The sequence below is a fragment of the Microtus oregoni genome, unplaced genomic scaffold (assembly GCF_018167655.1).
Source record: "Microtus oregoni isolate MIOR12 unplaced genomic scaffold, Mior012 000112F_000, whole genome shotgun sequence".
Lineage (NCBI taxonomy): Eukaryota > Metazoa > Chordata > Mammalia > Rodentia > Cricetidae > Microtus > Microtus oregoni.
The window spans coordinates 614,607-634,702 of NW_024544730.1; the positions used below are offsets into that span (position 1 = coordinate 614,607).

General features: G+C 40.4%; 1 protein-coding gene across 1 annotated transcript in view; it reads left to right on the forward strand.

Annotated features, from left to right (window-relative positions):
• LOC121443683 (sodium/hydrogen exchanger 7) overlaps nt 1-20,096 on the forward strand; it is a 157,572-nt gene that overhangs the window by 89,290 nt on the left and 48,186 nt on the right. Inside the window, exon 13 of the mRNA XM_041645485.1 lies at nt 16,372-16,435. Within this exon, the coding sequence (XP_041501419.1) occupies nt 16,372-16,435 (64 nt within the window). The remainder of the gene's footprint in view (nt 1-16,371; nt 16,436-20,096) is intronic.

Genomic DNA, 20,096 nt, shown 5'->3' on the forward strand with positions numbered 1-20,096 from the left:
GAGCTGTTGTTGGTTAATGTTTGTAGAAGATGTAAAGTTTTGTCTTGTTTGTCTATGGCTATCCAGTTGTTCCAGTATGATATAATAAAAAGACTGTGATATTCTATTAAATTGCTTTAGCTCATTTATCAGAAATGAAGTTTTCTGTGTATCCATGGATCAGTTTCTGTTCTGGTTCGTTGATCTGTGTGTCTGACTTACCGAAAATGCTGACTATAGTAAAACAGTATGTCTGAGCATTAGGTACACAGATTGCAACTACTTTTTTTCCAATGGAGCTATTCTAGTTTAATTCCATATGATTTTTTGAATAAGCTTATCTATCTCTAAAGTAAAATTTTTTTTCTATGGTCAGGCATGCTTGTAATTTCAACAATCAGGAGGCCAAGGCGGGAGTTCAAGGCTAGCCTCAGAGTTATAAAGAGACCCTGTCTCAAAAAAAATTGGATAAAACAAAAGTAAACAAAATCTTTCTGTGCTTTTCATAGGAACTGTATTTTATATACTATCAACCACGGAGATTAACATCTTAATCATGTTGTGTCTTCCGATTCATGAATGTAGTATGTTTCCCCATTTATTTTGGCCCTTTTTGTTTCTTTATATTAGTATTTTGTCATTTGTAGTATATAAATCATATGCAAGTTTTATTAGATTTATATCCTGTAACTGTGCTGAATTCCCTTTTTTTAAGTTCTAGGAGGTGTTTTATTTTGTTTTTATATTCTTTGGGATTTTCTACATAGATAAAATTTTCTGGATTATCTGCATAATTATACAAAGTTAAATAGTTTTATTTTTCATTTTTCAACCAACCAATTTACCTTTGGCTTTCTTTTCATGTGTTATTGCTCTGACTGTCTTTCAGTCCTATTTTTAATAAAAGTAGTGCTAATGGCTATCTTCACCCAGCTCCCAACATTAAGAGAGACATCTTGCCCTTCATCATGGGGTGTCATAATAGCTTATAAGGATTTTGTAGATAGTCATCATCATATTTAGTAAATTTCTATCTCATGTTTAGTCTACTTTCTTTTTAAATATATTTTATTTATTTGTGGGCAGGGCACACATGTGTAGGCCAGATGACAGCTTTTTGGGAGTTGGTTCTTTTCTTCTACCACGTTTGTCCTCGGGATGGAACTCAGGTCATCAGACTTGGCAAGAAATGCATTTACTCATTGAGACATCTTGCTGGCCCTCATATTTATTTTCCTAAAGTTTTTGTCTTGGATGGGCATGGATTTTAACAAATTCATTTTCTGCATCAGTTGGTGTGATCATGTGCTTTTTTTGTTTAGTTCTTTACTCTGGTGGATTACATTGTTCAATTCCAAATACTGAACCAGTCCAGCTTTTCTGAAATAGCTCCTACTTGATTATGGTATATTATTTTAATACTGCTTAACTCTATGAATAAATACTTGCTTAAGAATTTTTCTGTGCTCACAGGGATATAGTCTATAGCTCTCTTTTTTGCATGCACTTTTCTGGTTTAGGTATCAGGGTAACATGACCTCACAACATGAACTGGAATGTTCTACCCTTCTTTATACTTGGTGTTATTTTCTTTTACTTTTTGGTAAGAATTCTCCAGTGGAACCTGCTAGGTCTAAAGACTACTTTTTCAAAAATCTTTAAACTGTGTAATGGATGAGGCTTTTCAAATTACATATTTTATATTGAGTGAACTGTGATAGTTTGTGAAATTTATCAGTTTGACCTAGATTTTCAAGTTAATGTTATTCATATTTTTATGTCGACTTGACACAATTTAGAACTAGAACCATCATCAGAGAGGAGGAAGCCTCAGTTGAGAAAATGCCTCCGTAATGTTCTGCTGGAAGACATTTTCTTAATTAGTGATTGATGGCGAGGGCCCAGCCTGTGGTGGGCGGTTCCACCCCTGGGCTGGTGGTTCTGGGTTCTATAAGAAAGCAGGTTGATTAAGCCATGAGGACCAAGCCAGTAAGCAGCACCCCTCCATGGCCTCTGTATCATCAGCTCCTGACTCCAGGTTCCAGCCCTGTTTGAGTTCCTGTCCTGACTGCTTTTGGTGACTAGTTGTTGTGTAGAACTGTGATCAAAACAAACCCTGTCCTCCTCAAGTTGCTTTGGTCATGGTGTTTCATCACAGCAATAGTGACCCTAAGACATATGGTATTTCCTGATTGTTCTTTAGATATTTCTGGGTCTGCAGTGATCTAATGTTTTGTTTTTTCTTTTTACATTTTGTTCCTAATAATGTGTGTCATTATTTTTTTTGTCAGACTCGCTAGGGGTTTGGTAGAAAGGGTTTTGTTATTTTTGTTTGAACATAGGGTCTCATTATGTAGCCTAAGCTGTCCTGGAACTCACTGTGTAGACCAGGCTGGCATAGAACTCACAAAAAGCCTTCGCCTTTGTCTCTCTAGTGCTGGGTTTAAAGGTGTATGCTACCAAGCCCAGCTATTAGATTTTTTTATGTAAGCATTTTTGTTTCTCTTTTAAAAATTACCTTTTATTCTACTTACTTTACTATACTGCTTATCTGATTTTCATTTTACTGATTTCTGCTTCTGTATTTGTTTCCATCTTTCTTGTTGGTACCCAGCTCTACCTAGACACCCAAGTGAAACAACATGTACTATTGTTGAAAAATAAATATGGTGCTAGCTCATTGTATTTTTCCAGATGTGTATAAATAATGATTATTTAAGTATAGACACTGACATTTACAGAAATTGCATCAAAACAAGTTCCTTCCAAAATAAGGTAACGAGAGTGATTGGTTTTTCTTGGCTTGTGATGTTATTTGGTGGCCTCACGTAATTTCTGTAACACGGTTCTTATTTTAAACTGACTCAGAAATCCCCTGATACTTACTGTGGTGTACTGAACCCTGAGAACTCAGTAGGATCAGAGTTTACTTTCTTACTTGTTCCTTATTTCTTCAGCTGCTGATGAGTGGTTAGCTAGCTGCTCAGAAATAGGACCAAGGAAAGTCTTGGAGTTCTACTGTACATAACTAGAGGTTAGCTGTGATTCCTTCCCTCCTTCTTCCCTTCCGTTCCCTTCCCTTCCTCTTTCCTTCTTCTTTTTCCCTCTTTTTCCCTCTTTCCCTCCTTTCACACTGTCTCTCTACATAGTCCTGGCTGACCTGGAAATCACTATGCAGACCAGACTGGCCTTCAAACTCACAGAGATCCACCCACCCCTGCTGCCAGAATGCTGGGTGGGATTAAAGGTATATGCCACCATACATAGCTAGCTGTGATTTCTTGACCATGACTAACTTCAAGTCTGTTTATGAAGAAAAAAAATGAATAAAACTACAGTTTCAAAGCCAGGTCCCTTCTTTCCATAAGTCTAAATTATATTTTTAAATTAATGTTTTGTGATTGATATTTTAAAATGTAATGGGAAATTCTCCAATATTTTAGTTAATATACAAACTGTGTATTTTTTTAGACTCTTGAATAAGTGCTGTTATTCACAAATGACATAATTTTGGCGACTTAGAGGGGTTATGAAATTATATCAACAGATGAACATATGTATCCCAAACACATTATGTTGGTGCGATGACTGTTTTCTTGGAGTACATACATGAAATGGTAGTGAGGATTGGGTAGAGAGGTAGTGGAAAGACATAAATCCCGCTAGCCTTTGTACCCCACAGGGAAGTAATACAATTATTCAAGGGCAAGTAAGAACACTCTGGTATTAATCTTATTAGACTGAGAAATGATGGTAACATTCTCTTCAAGATAGCATAAAGAATAAAGATGAGAAGAAACCCTGGGCTGTTTATGTAGCAGTGTTTGTTACTTGATTTTTAAAATGATGCAGCCTTATACTTAGAAATCTTAGCAGAAATAACTGGGGTCCCTGAGTCTGCAGGTCAAAGTTGGAATTGTGCCCGTACAGTTTCTACCTTTTGCTTATTTGTTGTGCTTGGTTGGGCTTTTTTTTTTTTTTATTTTAAGAGAGGGTCTCTCTATATATAACAGTTCTGGTTGTTCTGGAGCTCACTTTTGTAGACCATGCTGTCATTGAACTCACAGAGATCTGCCTGCCTCTGACTCCCAAGTGCTGGAATTAAAGGTGTACGCCACCACCGCCCTGCTCTTTTCTATTTTCGTGACTGTAGGCAAATTGTTTTACCTCGAACTCACAGTTTTCTCACCAATTAAATAGTGACAATCATAGTGTGTTGATTTGATGAAGAATTCTTGCACTAGGGCTGCAGGGTGCACCTCAATGGTAGAATGTTTGCCCAGCATGTGCAAGGTCCTCGTTTTTATCCCCAGTGTTATCACCACTACTTCCAGAAGCCCCCAAACATTCTCTCATTAAATATGCTGTTTGACACATGATACTCTCTTTCTAAGTTTTAGCTGTTTATATCATGTTATTAATATTATTATTACAATCCCCCAAGCAATAATAAAACTGACATTAAAGAAATCCTGGTTTGTCTTTCTGGTATTTTTTACAGTTTTTAATATGCTATAGTAATTTAGAAAGTACAGTTTAAGCCGTATTCTTATCTGACCATGTAACTAATTGAAAGAATCATTTTATGAGACATCATTATCTCACATTTTTTCAAGGGAGACAATGGAATGAGAATTTTGAGCATTGCCTATCACAATATTTCTCAATTTTTCCAATTAACTGTAGTGAAAATTTAGTACCAGAGATCTGCTGTATCTCTTGTTATTTTATAATGCTTTTCAATGGCTTCAAACGTACCCAGTATGTTTTTGTGTATGTCCCACAGGAACCAGTTTTTACACCCATAGGGATGCTATTACTCCCACCAGAAATACCTGATTTAGTGCAATGTCTGAACTAAGGGTGATTTTACTACCTGGAAGACATCTAGGAATTTTTGGAGATCTTTTTGAGTTGTTATATGCTGGGGCAGTTGGGGTTGTTGCTGTCGGCATCCTGTAAGTAGAAAGCAGGATCCCACAGTGCACAGGAGAATGGCTCCCCACAACAAATATTCATTGTGGATTCAAAAGCCCTTAGTGCTGAGTCTATAGAACCATATCGTAGCATGATGTGAAGTTCAATGTTGTCTGAATAGTCCAGAAATCATTAAGGAAAGTGAAAGGCCACAACAAGCCAGAGACCTCAAAGAAATAGAAGAGCCAGAGTTGGATTCTTGGCCTTCAGATTGAAGCTGTGGACAATGTTGTTTTTCTTCTGTAGAAAAAGAGTGGCCGTCTCTATCTTCTAAGTATTGTTTTGTTTTAGTAATACAGTGGGTTTTGTTCTTCCTATTAACCATGTATAAAATATACACATACTTTAAATACATGTTCATTGTTTAGTAACATGTACTTACTACATGTTTCTGCTTTCTTTTTTATGGAATCATCTTGCTTTATGAAACTGATGAACTCCTGGTATTTTTGTAGATTAATTTTATACGCTATACATTTATTCATCTGATTTTGTTGTGTTATATTTTTAGGGGCTTGACGTCATTCTCAATCGTTCCTCATTTGATCTAGCTCTTAACATTGCTGTTTTAAATTTAGCAGTTTCTCTGCCTCTTGGGTTTTAGAGAATAGGGACAACCAGATTGTTATGCAGCCTCCATGGTTGGCACTTACATAGTGTTTTCAAGACTTTGGGTTCCATTCCCAGCACTGACCAAAAAAGGGACTATGAATTTCTGTTGAAGGTGAGATAGCTTTCTTCATGGACATGGTCCAGGTTGGATGCCAGAGCTCCTGGTACCTGTGTTGTCCTGTCGTGTTCACATTTCCTTCTTCTGATGCCCAGAGTTGGTGTGGAAGAGCTCTCCGAAGAGGACTGGAATGAACATCGCTGGCAGTACTTCAGGTGACGCAGACACTACTAAGAAAATAATTCATTGAGGTTTTCTTTTCTCTTCTAACTCGAATGGTTTCTCTTTATGCTGTTTGCTTTTTCTTTCCTGAATGTGCCAATTCTCACTCCATGGGAAACAGGGAAATGAGTTCTAATCATTCTTTCCTTTCTTCCTTCATGTTGATTGGTGTGTCAATGTTATTGGGACTATGTGCTTTCCTCCCACATTTTCGGTCATGTGTTTTCAACCTCAGAGCCTGAGGTTGGTACAGCTGAGCTTAGTGTTAAGGACAGCTTATTTTCAGAGTCACCTACACTTTCCCCCAGAAAACGCTCCTTCTGATATGGTAAGCAAGGCTTATAACTAATCCAGAGACCTAGAATTTCATATTTCAGCCTCGACTACAGCATAGCTCACATGACCTTAATTAGATGCCAGTGTTGTGTATTTTTAAGTATGTATTTGTATATCTGTACTTTCTCATGATGGTTCAGATGACATGAAGAACATTGTTTTTTAATAAATGAAAGGATGATGTTTCCACTAACACAGTTTGCTTCTCGGTCTACATCCAACTTTGTGTGATGAAATTGTGGTTAAGAGTGGTGACGAAGGAGAAAAGGAATAGCCTCCAGTGTTCATTATTGCCTTTCTGGATCTCCAATTGGTATGTTTTCTTCCTGGTCTGATCTGTAGATACATTAAATGCAAAATCATCTTGAACTCAGATGTTGTGAAAATATTTTGTTCCCTGAGGACAGGATGAAAGAAACTATTTATGTGTGTGTGTGTGTGTGTGTGTGTGTAATGGGGCATAGATATATGCTCTAATGGCATGCATCAAATTCATGGAAGTGTTGAAATATCTCACTGGGTTCCTGCTTCTTCTTACCATTCCGCGCGCGCACAGACACACACACACACACACACACACACACACACACACACGAAAATGTTTACTAGTGGAGTTGCAGAGGGACCTTTTCTACTAAAGTGTCCTGCCTTCAAGGACACTTTAAGTTATCACACCAGTCCCTCTGTGCAATCCAGCAGGTCATAGATGGGAATCTGCTAGGGTGGGCCATTCCAAGGCCCAGGATATGGATCTGGGCGGTAGCTGAACTGGTAGATCTGGGCCAATGGGACCACCCCCTGAGGTGAGGGGCAGAGCCAGGTCTCCTAGGCTCATGTCAATGGACCAGCAGCTCTCATGCCTGTAGTGAGGGATCTCTCACCACATGCCTGTGGTGTGCCATCTCTCCCAAGTGCTGGGGGTCAGCTCTCCCATGGTAGTGGTGTGGAATTAAGTACTTTCTTAATCGAGGTTCCCTCCTTTCAGATAACTCTAGTTTGTGTGTCAAGTTGACATAGGACTACTACGTTGAACCACTTCATCCTTGGAAAGGACAATGCTTTGTCCTTACTGGAGTAGACACTTATTTTGGTTATGCATTTGCATTTCCTGCACATATGCTTCTGCCAAAACCATGCACTTACAGAATGCCTTATCCACCATCACGGTATTCCACACAGTACTGCTTCTGACCAAGGAACTCACTTCACAGCTGTAGTAAAAGGGCGGCGGGGCTGCGTCCCCAACACCCCAGCCGCCTGCCCGGCTAGCTTATGCCCCGAAATAATTACATGAACACTGTATTCTTTTAATCACTGCTTGGCCCATTCTCTTCTAGGCTAATTCTCACATATTAATTTAGCCCATTTCTAATCATCTATGTGTAGCACCCCAAGGTGCGCTTACCGGGAAGATTCTAGCCTATGTCCATCCAGGGTCGGAGCTTCATCCCGGGAGCGGGGCATGGCGTCTCTCTCAGGCGTCTGCTCCCGAGAGCAGAGCTGTGGAGTCTCTGAGCTCACTTCCTCTTCCTCCCAGCGTTCTGTTCTGTTTACTCCTCCCACCTATCCTCTAACCAATAAAATGGGCCAAGGCAGTTCCTTTATTAGCCAATGACCTTCCTCCATCACACAGCCAGAGAAGTGTGACAGTGGGCCCGTGATCATGGAATCCACTGGTCTTATCATGTTCCCTACCATCCCGAATCAGCTGTCCTGACAGAAAGATGGAATGGACTTTTGAAGACTCAGTTAGGTGGCAGCAGCCAGGAGGAGTGGGGCAGGGTTCTCCAGAAGGCAGTATACACTCTTAATCAACATCCAATATATAGTACAGTTTCTCCCGTAGCTAGGATCCATGGGTCCAGGAATCAAGGGTTAGAAAAGGGTAAATAATTCCACTCACTCTCACCCCTTGTAACCCACTAGAAAAGTTTTTGCTTACTGTTCCTACTACCTAGAGGTTTGGGTTCCAGAGGGGAGCATTCCTGTCAAGAGCCACAACAAACATTCCATTGAACTGGATAGCAGCTTTCCCCTGGTTACTTTACCTTCTGATGCCCTTAAACCAACAGGCTAAGAAAGGAATAAAAGAGTTTGGTGGGATGATTGATCCAGATTACTCTGGGGAAATTGGATCGAGTCTCCACAAATGGTGATAAGAACGATTATGTCTAGACTGGAGGAGATACTCTAGGGCATCTCTTGGTGCTATCATGTTCTGTGGTTAAGTCAGTGGGAAACTACAACAGCCTAAAGCAGACAGGATGACAAAGGCACAGACCCTTCAGGAATGCTGGTATATGAAGGTATGGGCCACTCCTCCAGGAAAAGACCTTAGATCTGCTGAGGTTCTTGCACAGGGTGGAGGGAATACAGAATGGGTAGTAGAGGAAGGTAGTTCTAAATACCAGCTAAGGTCACATGACCAGTCACAGAAACGGGGATTAAGCTAACATGAGTGTGTCTGTTGTATCTTGATAACAATGCATTTGTACAGATATTTGTGTTTTCTTTCAATTTCTTTATCATATGTTGTAATATCAACAAAAAGAATATTAATGGTTATATTTAAGCTTGAGCTACTAAAAAGATGTCCCCCAAGGGACAGTGTCACCCATTATAAATTTATAATGTATTTATATTTGTACAAAAGATAGTTATATCATGTTAGGCTTCATTATGACCTGGTTAAATATATAATGTGTTTGTGATTGTATGTGGTATAGTTATGTGTAGGAGTTATTATGACCTGATTATTGTTTTCATTTGAAAATTAATCATGACATGAGGAGATATGATTGTGTGTCAAGTTGACAAGGGGTGGATTGTGATGGCTGTTCTCGGTTGTCAACTTGACTATATCTGGAATTAACTAGAATCCAGAAATAGGAATACACCTGTGAGAGATTTTCTGCTTGTTTTTAAGTAGCTGAATCTTCTAGTCTGGACCTTTGAGGTAGTAAGATATATACCTTTGATTGGGATCTTGAGGTGGGAAGACATACATCTTAGATCTGGATTTTAAGGCTGGAAAACACAGGCCTTAAATTCATATCTTGAGGCAAAAAGACATATGTCTTTAACTCAAATCTTGAGGCAGGAAGGCATACCTTTAATATGGACTATACCTTCTGCTGGAAGTCTATATAAGGACATAGAAGAAGGAATCTGTTGCTCTTCGCCTGCTTGCTCTTGCCTTGCTAGCAATCCATTCCTTCATTGGCTTTGGAGCTCATTTCTTCCAGCACATCCAGAAGGTCAGCTGAGACACCTAGCCTGCGGGCAGAGCAACTACTAGATTCTTGGACTTGCTGTTCACAGCTAGCCATTGTTGAACTAGCTGGACCGCAGCGTGTAAGTCATTACAATAAATCCCCTATACATATGGAATGTGTGAGTGTGTGCGCGCGTGTGTGTGTAGAGAAAGATTCATTCCATAAGTTCTGTAATCCTAGGGAACACTGACTAATACAGTACGGTAGACAAATAATTGTTCTAAAGTGAAAGTTATTAACTTTGAGGTATTTATCCATTCCTGAAAACCACATCTATTTGACTTCTTTGTATTCTCATTTGGTACAGAATTTCCACATTTGTCTCATTCTTTTTTTTTTATTAATTTTTTTTATTGAGAAAAGGAAAAAAAAAAGAAAAATGTTTCTGCCTCCCCCCAGCCTCCCATTTCCCTCCCCCTCCTCCCACCCTTCTCCCCCTCCTCCCACTCCTCTCCCCCTCCCTCTCCAGTCCAAAGAGCAGTCAGGGATCCCTGCCCTGTGGAAAGTCCAAGGTCCTCCCCCCTCCGTCCATGTCTAGGAAGGTGAACATCCAAACTGGCTAGGCTCCCACAAAGCCAGAACATGAAGTAGGATCAAAACCCTGAGCCATTGTCCTTGGCTTCTCATCAGCCCTCATTGTTCGCCATGTTCAGAGAGTCCGGCCCTATCCCAAGCTTTTTCAGTCACAGTCCAGCTGGCCTTGGTGAGCTCCCAATAGATCAGCTCCACTGTCTCAGTGGGTGGGTGCACCCCTCATGGTCCCGACTTCTTTGCTCATGTTCTCCCTCTTTCTGCTCCTCATTGAGACCTTGGGAGCTCAGTCCAGTGCTCCAGTGTGGGTCTCTGTCTCTCTCTCCATCCATCACCAGATGAAGGTTCTATGGTGATATGCAAGATATTCGTCAGTATTGCTATAGGATAGGGTCATTTCAGGTTCCCTATCCTCAGCTGCCCAAGGAACTAACTGGGGACATCGCCTTGGGCTCCTGGGAACCACTCTAGGTTCAAGTCTCTTGCCAACCCTAAGGTGACTCCCTTAACTAAGAATCATGCTTCCCTGCTCTCCTATCCAACCTTCGTTCCATTCTTAATGAAACTAAGGATAATTCAATTCATTCTGGAGGAAAAGACGGCAGTGTCTGTTACAGTGTGCTCTGCCTAGGTGTATCTGAATGCTGAAATGTGACGTAATAAAGCTCCAGATTTCTGCAACGTCCCAGGTGTTACAATCAGGAGATAAATACATTATAAATGTGACATAATAAAGCTCCAGATTTCTGCAACGTCCCAGGTGTTACAATCAGGAGATAAATACATTATAAACAGTTGCCAACCCAGGAAATTCGAGGAAGCTAAGTATTATGGGGCTCTGAATCTTTCATCAAAAGCCTGTATCTGGTCTTTCTTGCTGTTTAACATCACTCCAAATGTCTTGGCCCATTGTTTTACTCTTGTTCACATTGGCCAGTTTGATTCTGGGCTGTGACCCAAGAGTGGAGTCCTTTATAGGAATCCCAGGATAAGTGTGTCATCCTTGGGGATTAGTCCAAGGGCCCATCCAGATGCCAAAAAGTAATTATTGAATCTCTCTAAATTCTCATTCTCAAATGGGAAAAATTCTAGAATAACCTTCATGCCCATGCCCCATGTCTGTCTTCCAAGGGGTCATTTATAAAGCCGTGGCAAGCTGGAAAGCAGATATTGACTTCCCTTCTTGAATTTGCCCACCAAACACTTATAACAGTAGTTGGTACCTTCATGAGACCAGAATGAGTCTTCATGAGTCAGAATGGGAGAGCCAGGCAGTCCCCATAGTTCCTGTGCAGTCAGGCTCTGTGCATCCCAGACATATGGTTGATAGCAAGTAGCTGCAGTGAAGACTGGACCTTCCACACAGAAGACTGATACAAGTAAGGGAAGCAGGTGTTGAGTAGGACTGGCTCCAGAGCTTAAGTCTCTAGGGAGTGAACAACCAGATCTGAACATGGCTATATTGCTTAGTACTTCCTTAACTGTGTCTCATTCTACTTGAGACTTTCTCCATGTCCATCACTTTGAGGGGAAAGAGAAAACATTTCTGAAATTATTAAGAGGAAAATCTTGCATAATTATGAGAATCTTTAGTTACCATTGCCTGTCCTTACCAATTCTAGTACCTTATGTTAGGAATCTTTACAGTGTCTGGTTTTCAGACCCTGAAATGTAATGAGCTTATAAATCGTCAGTATTAATTAATTAGAGATAGGAAAATAAGCTGGTGTGCTTTTGAAACATCTTTACCAAAATTATCATTAAATATTCTTAACTGTGGCATTTACAATTCTTCCTCCAGAAGCAAAGAATGGAGCAGTGAATACCTAGGTACTAACTGTGGCATTTACAATTCTTCCCCCAGAAGCAAAGAATGGAGCAGTGAATACCTAGGTACTAACTGTGGCATTTAAAATTCTTCCCCCAGAAGCAAAGAATGGAGCAGTGAATACCTAGGCACTAACTTGCACTCACCACATAACTAACATTTGTCCTGTTTTTCCCACTTCAGAGTCAGGTGTCCTGAGTCCACTCCTAAATGCAATCTCCTCAGTAACCACATCTGAGAAAAGCAACATGAATTTTACACAGTTAGGATCCAACAAAAGTTTATGCTTTTGTCATGCCTGTATACTCTCTTTCTACAACTCAATTTTCATGTTTTCTTATAACATTGAGTTTTAAGTATTCCTTTTTTTTTTTTTTTTTTTTTTTGGCTTTTTGGTTTTTCGAGACAGGGTTTCTCTGTAGCTTTGGAGCCTGTCCTGGAACTAGCTCTTGTAGACCAGGCTGGTCTCGAACTCACAGAGATCCACCTGCCTCTGCCTCCCGAGAGCTGGGATTAAAGGAGTGCGCCACTACCGCCCGGCTTGAGTTTTAAGTATTCTTGATAGTTACTTAACAGAATGTCCTATCATCTGGATTTTTCTGATGTCTCATTATGACAAGAGGCAAATAATCATTTTTTTTTGTCAAAAAATACTGTAAAAGTATGGCCACACGTTTCTTGCTGTATCCTTTCAGGTGGCGCATGTAGTCAAGCTGTTCATTTTTTAGTGATATTCCATTTGATGAGTTATCTAGCATAGAATACTGATCCTAGGTCTCTCTAGTTTCAAAGTGTCACTGTTCTTTATGCAATTAAAAAGTTATCAGTAGAGTGTTTTCCCACCATATCAATGGCCAACAGGGAAGTCATCCACTAGTGCTTACTCCAAGGACAGTAGCATTAAGACTTTCCTAATTCTCCCATTTCTTAAAGATTCATGTTCCCCATAAAGAACTTTAGAAAGTTTGGGGATTTACTTTGCGTACTGATGAAGTTAACAGTCTTTTCATTGTCTGAGCATTCAGTTCAAAAGAGTTTAACTTACTGTGTGGCATTGGAGTTGTGGCCCTACAGGACCGTAATAGGAATCTGGGTGTTAGCACTGACAAAGAGTTAGCAAAATGAAGGAAAAAGTGATGACAATATGGAACCTTGGCTGAAATTAGGGTTTATTCTAGAATCTACTTAAAGCTTTAATTAGTTAAAAATAAGGTGTAAAATGTAGCTCCTCACTCATACTATGAGTGCTCAGTGACCGCATGTGGCCAGCAGGTGCTAATAACGACACTGCAGGTACAGAACACCGCAAAAAGTTCTGTTGTGTAGTGCTGACTTAGACTCTCAGGTTCCCCCATAACAAATTGTGAGCATCATGAGTCAAGATAAGATGGTTCTAATTTCCTAGGTCCACCATAAAATGTTCTGAATACAGTATTTTAGGCTCCGTTTGGAATTCTGGCCTGCCACATGGGTCTAATGCAAGTGGATGAGCCTCATTGGGATTTCTGTGCTTTGAGTGACAGTACATCAATCTTAGTCATTATAAGTAGTTACTTTAAAATAGAATCAATTTAAAGCTTTGCTGGAACTCAGGAGGCAGAGGCAGGAGGATTGACACAAGTTCAAGGTATAGTATACACAGTAAATTCCAGGTCAGGCAAGGCTAGCTACATAGGCTGCCCTGTACCCACAAACCAAAATGATTTTGTTAAACATTATTTTCTTCTTATAGTAAAGATTTGAGGTTAGCTAAATTTCCTCTGGCAGCTCTTATTACATTTAATTTTATTTTCCTCATATGGTCCAGTGTTCCCCGTGGGCCTCCTGTTTCATCCGGGTTGATATACAGTAAGTTTGCTTCACCAGAACTGATGCAGAAGCCTTTTAAGAAGCAAACTTCTTTCACGGTCTTAAGTGCAGAGAAGAGAGATTCTTAGTGGTAGATCTGAAGTGCCATATTCTTGGTTAGCAGCCTATCTGTCGTTCGCCTGAGGATAACATGCCACCTGCTTTTCTGAGAGGCATCCAACAGTTCAGTCTCAGTAGATTTGTCTGGCACAAAGTATTTTTGTGCTGCTTCATAAGGTTTAATAGTATATTATTGCCCATTGGCCTTATAAATGCTACCATAGATACCTTATAGAACACCATCTAGGGGATGTTTCTGTATGGAATGTACATTAAAGGGCTCTAAAAACAGGTCAGAGTTGAAGAATAGCTAGGAGTTCCTAATGCGATCTTGCCTCCAGTTACTTCCATATATTAGATTATTTGCATGCCTTTACGGTCTTAGGTAACTTCTTTGGTTAGCTTTTGAGTCCCTGAAGTAGATGGTTTTCTTGTCAAAATATTGGTCTCTGAGATTTGATGTTCAAACATTACCAGATAAGGTCTAGTTGCAAGATCCCAGATGTCAGAATTCTCTGCCAGGAAATAGCCTCTAACATAGAGCAAAATCTGTGTAATTCAGTGCAAACAGCCCATCTAGTCCCAGGTTCACAGAGAAGAATCTGGTGCCAGGTCCAGTATTAAATTTTATCAAGTGTCCAGAACACTGCCTGGCCCTAAATGCAAATATTACTGTGTATGTGCATTCATCTTGTGGCTAAAACTTTGCCTCCAACAGAAAATGAGGTAGCTGCTTCCTTTTATTCTGTCCCCCTTGCCAAGGGCACAAGCGTGAGACAGGACAGAATAAAGGTCTGTCTGTGCTATCACTTACTTCTTAATTGCATGTAGTCTCTTTTCTCTAGAAAGATCCCAAGTGTTACAGGTGATGGGGAGGAATAAGAAAAGTAAGTATGTACTTAAGGCTTTGTATATCCAGCCCAGTATCTGCTTGCTGGACTAGGACAGCTTGTACTCGACAACAGAGCATCCCTCTTCAAGCTTAGAATGGCCTAATCTGCTGAAGACTTGATGTTCTATTACATTTTATGATGCTGTCCATATTTTTGAGATACTGGGAGGTTGAAAGGAGTACAGGATTTTCTTGGTGTCTATTTTTTCTCTCATGATCCATGTTATCTATGTTATTTGTGTCACATTTCTCTGTCTCAGAATTGTAAGTTATGATATAAATAGTTAACAGATGCATGCAACAATAGGTAGCATACGGCAAAGCTAAGACGACCGTCCTAGTGGTTCTCAGGAATTAATTGTAAGTGGATTTTTGCCACTTGGTCTTTTTTCTTTTATTTTCAGTTCTTTTCAAATGTGCATGTTTTCTCAGATGTGTGAGTTTTCTGTTCATCTTTGATAAAGAGAGTGTGGGGACACAAGGACAAAAGCATACCAGGACTCCAGTTGATAATACTGATCAAGATAGCATTGCGATACTTGTTAGGACAGGACAGCTTTTAGTGAGGATCACTGTGACTGACATAGAGTTCTACTGTGATGGGGTTTTGCAGTGTGAGAGAGTGATAGGAATTGATGGATGAAATTTGCCAAGAGGAAATATCAGGGATAAGTGGGTATTCTTGCTAAAGGCTGGCTGTGGAGATCAGATACCACTTGAGAGATGGCAGGAGCATCAGGTATTGAGAGGGACCAGATAACAAAGGTGGGAGTTCTAGCTAAACCAGCTTAAGGAGATTTTTGATAAAATTTAGTGATGTAAAGGGAAGAAGCCCAAAAGTTAGGTCCTAATTGGGAAGGTGATTAAAAAAAAACTGACTCAAATTTGGAAGAAGGAGAGATTCTATCATTATGCATACTAAAAATGTCAGGGAAAGGAGGCTTGGCAGATGGCTGTCAGTGAAGTGTTTGCTGTGCAAGTATAAGGATCTGAGTTTACTCTCCAGAACCTATGTCAAAAGCTGGATACAGTGGTACATGTTTCTAACCCCAGCACTGGGGAGATAGGCTTTGCTGAGCAGCCAGCATAACCTAATTTGTGATTTCTAGGCCAAACGAGAGTACCAATCTTGAAAAATAATGTGGCTGGCTTCTGAACACCTAAGTTTGACTTCTGGCCTACCACACATACACAGATGTTTACACATGTACAAACATACACACAAGAGAGTTAGAATAAATATATTGATATCACTGCTGTATCTGTATCAGAAAATAAGATGTGGGATGGAGAAATGGGAAGATGGTAATAAAGAACCTGTAATAAATGGTAATGTAGAATCTTGGTGGCTCTGCAGGTGTTTACCACAAATTCCTCCCATGCTTCTTTGTATATCTGCCTAATTTCATAGTAAAATATTGTGGGCATCAAAGCAGTTCAGGGAAGAAGTGAGGAAGCAGCCAAGCAGAAGGGACCTAGGATTTAGTAGTAAGGACTGCTTGGTACAGGAAGGCAGGTGGAAAACTGCCAGCTTATTTCCCAGAGACCTTGCTAAGGGCATGTGTACTTATAATATCTCACTCTTTGGGATCTGCTTCCATGTGGACCTGACTTCTGCATGATGGCCTTTCTCTCCTTGAAGCTAACCACTCCTGCTTTGGGAAGATAGTCGCTGACTAAGCAAGCAAGGCTGCCATGGCCTAAGCTAATGCTTTCTGTTTTTCTCTTTGTCTTTTTCCCTGGTGACTTTTAGAGTTGGTGTTGACCCAGATCAAGACCCGCCACCTAACAATGACAGCTTTCAAGTCTTACAAGGGGTAAGTCACAAGTGGCTGTCTTCTGAGTAATATATGATTTGAAAATTACTAAAACCGAGCGTTTGCTCTCATGCTGTGCATTGTCGTCTTGACAACAATCTTTTAGGTTGCTGCCATAAATTCTGGTTTATAGGTTAGATGCTGAAAATTGAGTCTTAAGTGAGTTACCTAAGGCCAGATAACGAGAAAGTGGTGCATTTTGTAAGTGAAAAAGGCCAGGAACAGCTAACTACCGAGATGAGGAGATTCCATCTAGAGAGTTCTATACCTGTCAAAACAGCTCCATTCTCTGTTTCTCATTGCCTCTCCGTCTACACTCAAACACCTGCAAAAAGAATTAAATGAGGTGACTGGGTTGGTGTCATGCAGCATTGCTTACTGTATGTCTATTAAGACCTGCAGGCTGAAATATTAACAAGAGGTACAAGTCAACTTTGCTGGCAGTGTGGCCCCAGGAGTCCCCATCAAGTCTTGGGACATCTACTCAGGTGCATCCAGATGTTTGACATCTACCATAGAAAAGAACTTGAGACTGAGTCCAACCAAGTTAGCAGGTTTTGTCGATTGAGCAGAAGGGAGTCAAATGTGAATGGGAGGAGACAAATACAGTCAAGTGACTCAGGAATAGCTATGTGGGACTTGGTGGTTTTGAAACTGCTTCATCTGCAAATGAGCTTAGCTAATGGGGACAATATATAGTTGGATATTTAGTTATATTTTCCACAGAATTCTGACCTTGAAGTAGAAACTTCTTTGTAAATTTCATTGGCTTGCAGGTGGAGAAAGAGTAGAGAGAAAATAATCATCAAGGAATCCTTATACAGATAGGTCACAAAGGGATTAGACTTAGGTACATGCAATAAGTAATAAGGCACAATTTTAACAGTTCCATGTGTGAGAAACTGTATTCATTAAATCACTACTTGGCCCATTAGCACTAGTTTCTTATTGGCTAATTCTTACATCTTAATTTAACCCATTTCTATTAATCTGTGTATTGCCGTGTGATTGTGGCTTTCCTGCAAGATTCTAACCAACATCCGTCTCAGGCAGAAGATCCATGGCATCTCTCATTCTGCCCTTCTTCCTCCCAGCATTCAGTTCTGTTTTCCCTGCTTAGGATGGGAAAAGTGATCAGACTTCCAATGTGGTTTCCCAACTTCCTTGCTACGACTCAATCCCTACACAGAAAGGGCTTCCAATACATATTCCTTAGCTTTCTTGAAGCATACCATGGAACATTTAATGACCTTGAATAACGAGAGCAATCAGGGGCCTCTCATTTGTAGGTGAAACCCTAGGTTCTTGTTGTTTTTCCTGATGCACCTTCCATGCTAGGTGATGTCATGAAACTTGAAATAGAGGTGGGGGAAATCCAGATATTTGTCCTCTTCTAGAAAGGGTAGTTCTCTTTCTTTTCTTTTTCTTTCTTTCTTTCTTTCTTTCTTTCTTTCTTTCTTTCTTTCTTTCTTTCTTTCTTTCTTTCTTTCTTTCTTTCTTTCTTTCTTTCTTTCTTTCTTTCTTTCTTTCTTTCTTTCTTTCAGATTTCTGCCTCCTCCCCGCCACCGCCTCCCGTTTCCCTCCCCCTCCCCCAATCAAGTACCCCTCTCTCGTTAGCCTGAAGAGCAATCAGGGTTCCCTGCCCTGTGGGAAGTCCAAGGACCACCCACCTCCATCCAGGTCTAGTAAGGTGAGCATCCAAACTTCCTAGGCTCCCCTAAAGCCAGTACATGCAGTAGGATCAAAACCCAGTGCCATTGTTCTTGACTTCTCAGTAGTCCTCATTGTCCTCTATGTTCAGTGAGTCTGGTTTTATCCCAGGCTTTTTCAGACCCAGGCCAGCTGGCCTTGGTGAGTTCCCGATAGAACATCCCCATTGTCTCAGTGTGTGGGTGCACCCCTCGCGGTCCTGAGTTCCTGGCTTGTGCTCTCTCTCCTTCTGCTCCTGATTTGGACCTTGGGATTTCAGTCCGGTGCTGCAATGTGGGTCTCTGTCTCCTTTCATCGCTTGCTGAAGGTTAATATTCAGGAGGATGCCTATATGTTTTTCTTTGGGTTCTCCTTATTTAGTTTCTCTAGGATCACTAATTATAGGCTCAATGTCCTTTGTTTATGGCTAGAAACCATATGTGAGTGAGTACATCCCATGTTCCTCTTTTTGGGTCTGGCTTACCTCACTCAGGATAGTGTTTTCTGTTTCCATCCATTTGCATGCAAAATTCAAGGAGTCCTTGTTTTTTACTGCTGAGTAGTACTCTAATATGTATATATTCCATACTTTCTTCATCCATTCTTCCATTGAAGGGCATCTAGGTTGTTTCCAGGTTCTGGCTATTACAAACAATGCTGCTATGAACATAGTGGAGCATATACTTTTGTTGTATGATAGGGCATCTCTTGGGTATATTCCCAAGAGTGGTATTGCTGGGTTTAGGGGTAGGTTGATCCCGAATTTCCTGAGAAACTGCCACACTGCTTTCCAGAGTGGTTGCACAAGTTTGCATTCCCACCAGCAATGGATGAGTGTACCCCTTTCTCCACAACCTCTCCAGCAAAGGCTATCATTGGTGTTTTTGATTTTAGCCATTCTGACAGGTGTAAGATGGTATCTTAAAGTTGTCTTGATTTGCATTTCCCTGATCGCTAAGGAAGTTGAGCATGACCTTAAGTGTCTTTTGGCCATTTGAACTTCTTCTGTTGAGAATTCTCTGTTCAGCTCAGTGCCCCATTTTATAATTGGGTTGATTAGCCTTTTACGGTCTAGTTTTTTTAGTTCTTTATGTATTTTGGAGAACAGACCTTTGTCAGTTGCGGGGTTGGTGAAGATCTTCTCCCAGTCAGTGGGTTGCCTTTTTGTCTTAGTGACAGTGTCCTTTGCTTTACAGAAGCTTCTCAATCTCAGGAGGTCCCATTAATTCAATGATGCCCTTAATGTCTGTGCTGCTGGGGTTATACGTAGGAAGTGGTCTCCTGTGCCCATGTGTTGTAGAGTACTTCCCACTTTCTCTTCTATCAGGTTCAGTGTGTTCGGACTGTTATTGAAGTCTTTAAACCATCTGGAGTTGAGTTTTGTGCATGGTGATAGATATGGATCTATTTTCATTCTTCTACAGGTTGACATCCAGTTTTGCCAGCACAATTTGTTGAAGATGCTCTCTTCTTTCCATTGTATACTTTTAGCTCCTTTATCGAAAATCAGGTGTTCATAGGTTTGTGGGTTAATGTCAGGGTCATCTATTCGATTCCATTGGTCGACTTCTCTGTTTTTATGCCAATACCAAGCTGTTTTCATTACTGTAGCTCTGTAATAGAGTTTGAAGTCAGGGATGGTAATGCCTCCAGATGATCCTTTATTGTATAAGATCATTTTGGTTATCCTGGGTTTTTTTGTTTTTCAATGTAAAGTTGATTATTGTCTTCTCAAGGTCTGTGAAGAATTTTGATGAGGATTGCATTGAATCTATAGATTGCTTTTGGTAGAATTGCCATTTTTACTATGTTGATCCTCCCAATCCAAGAGCAAGGGAGATCCTTCCATTTTCTGGTGTCCTCTTCAATTTCTTTCTTCAGAGACTTAAAGTTCTGGGCTGGAGAAATGGCTCAAAGGGTAAGAGCATTGCCTGCTCTTCCAAAGGTCCTGAGTTCAATTCCCAGCAACCAC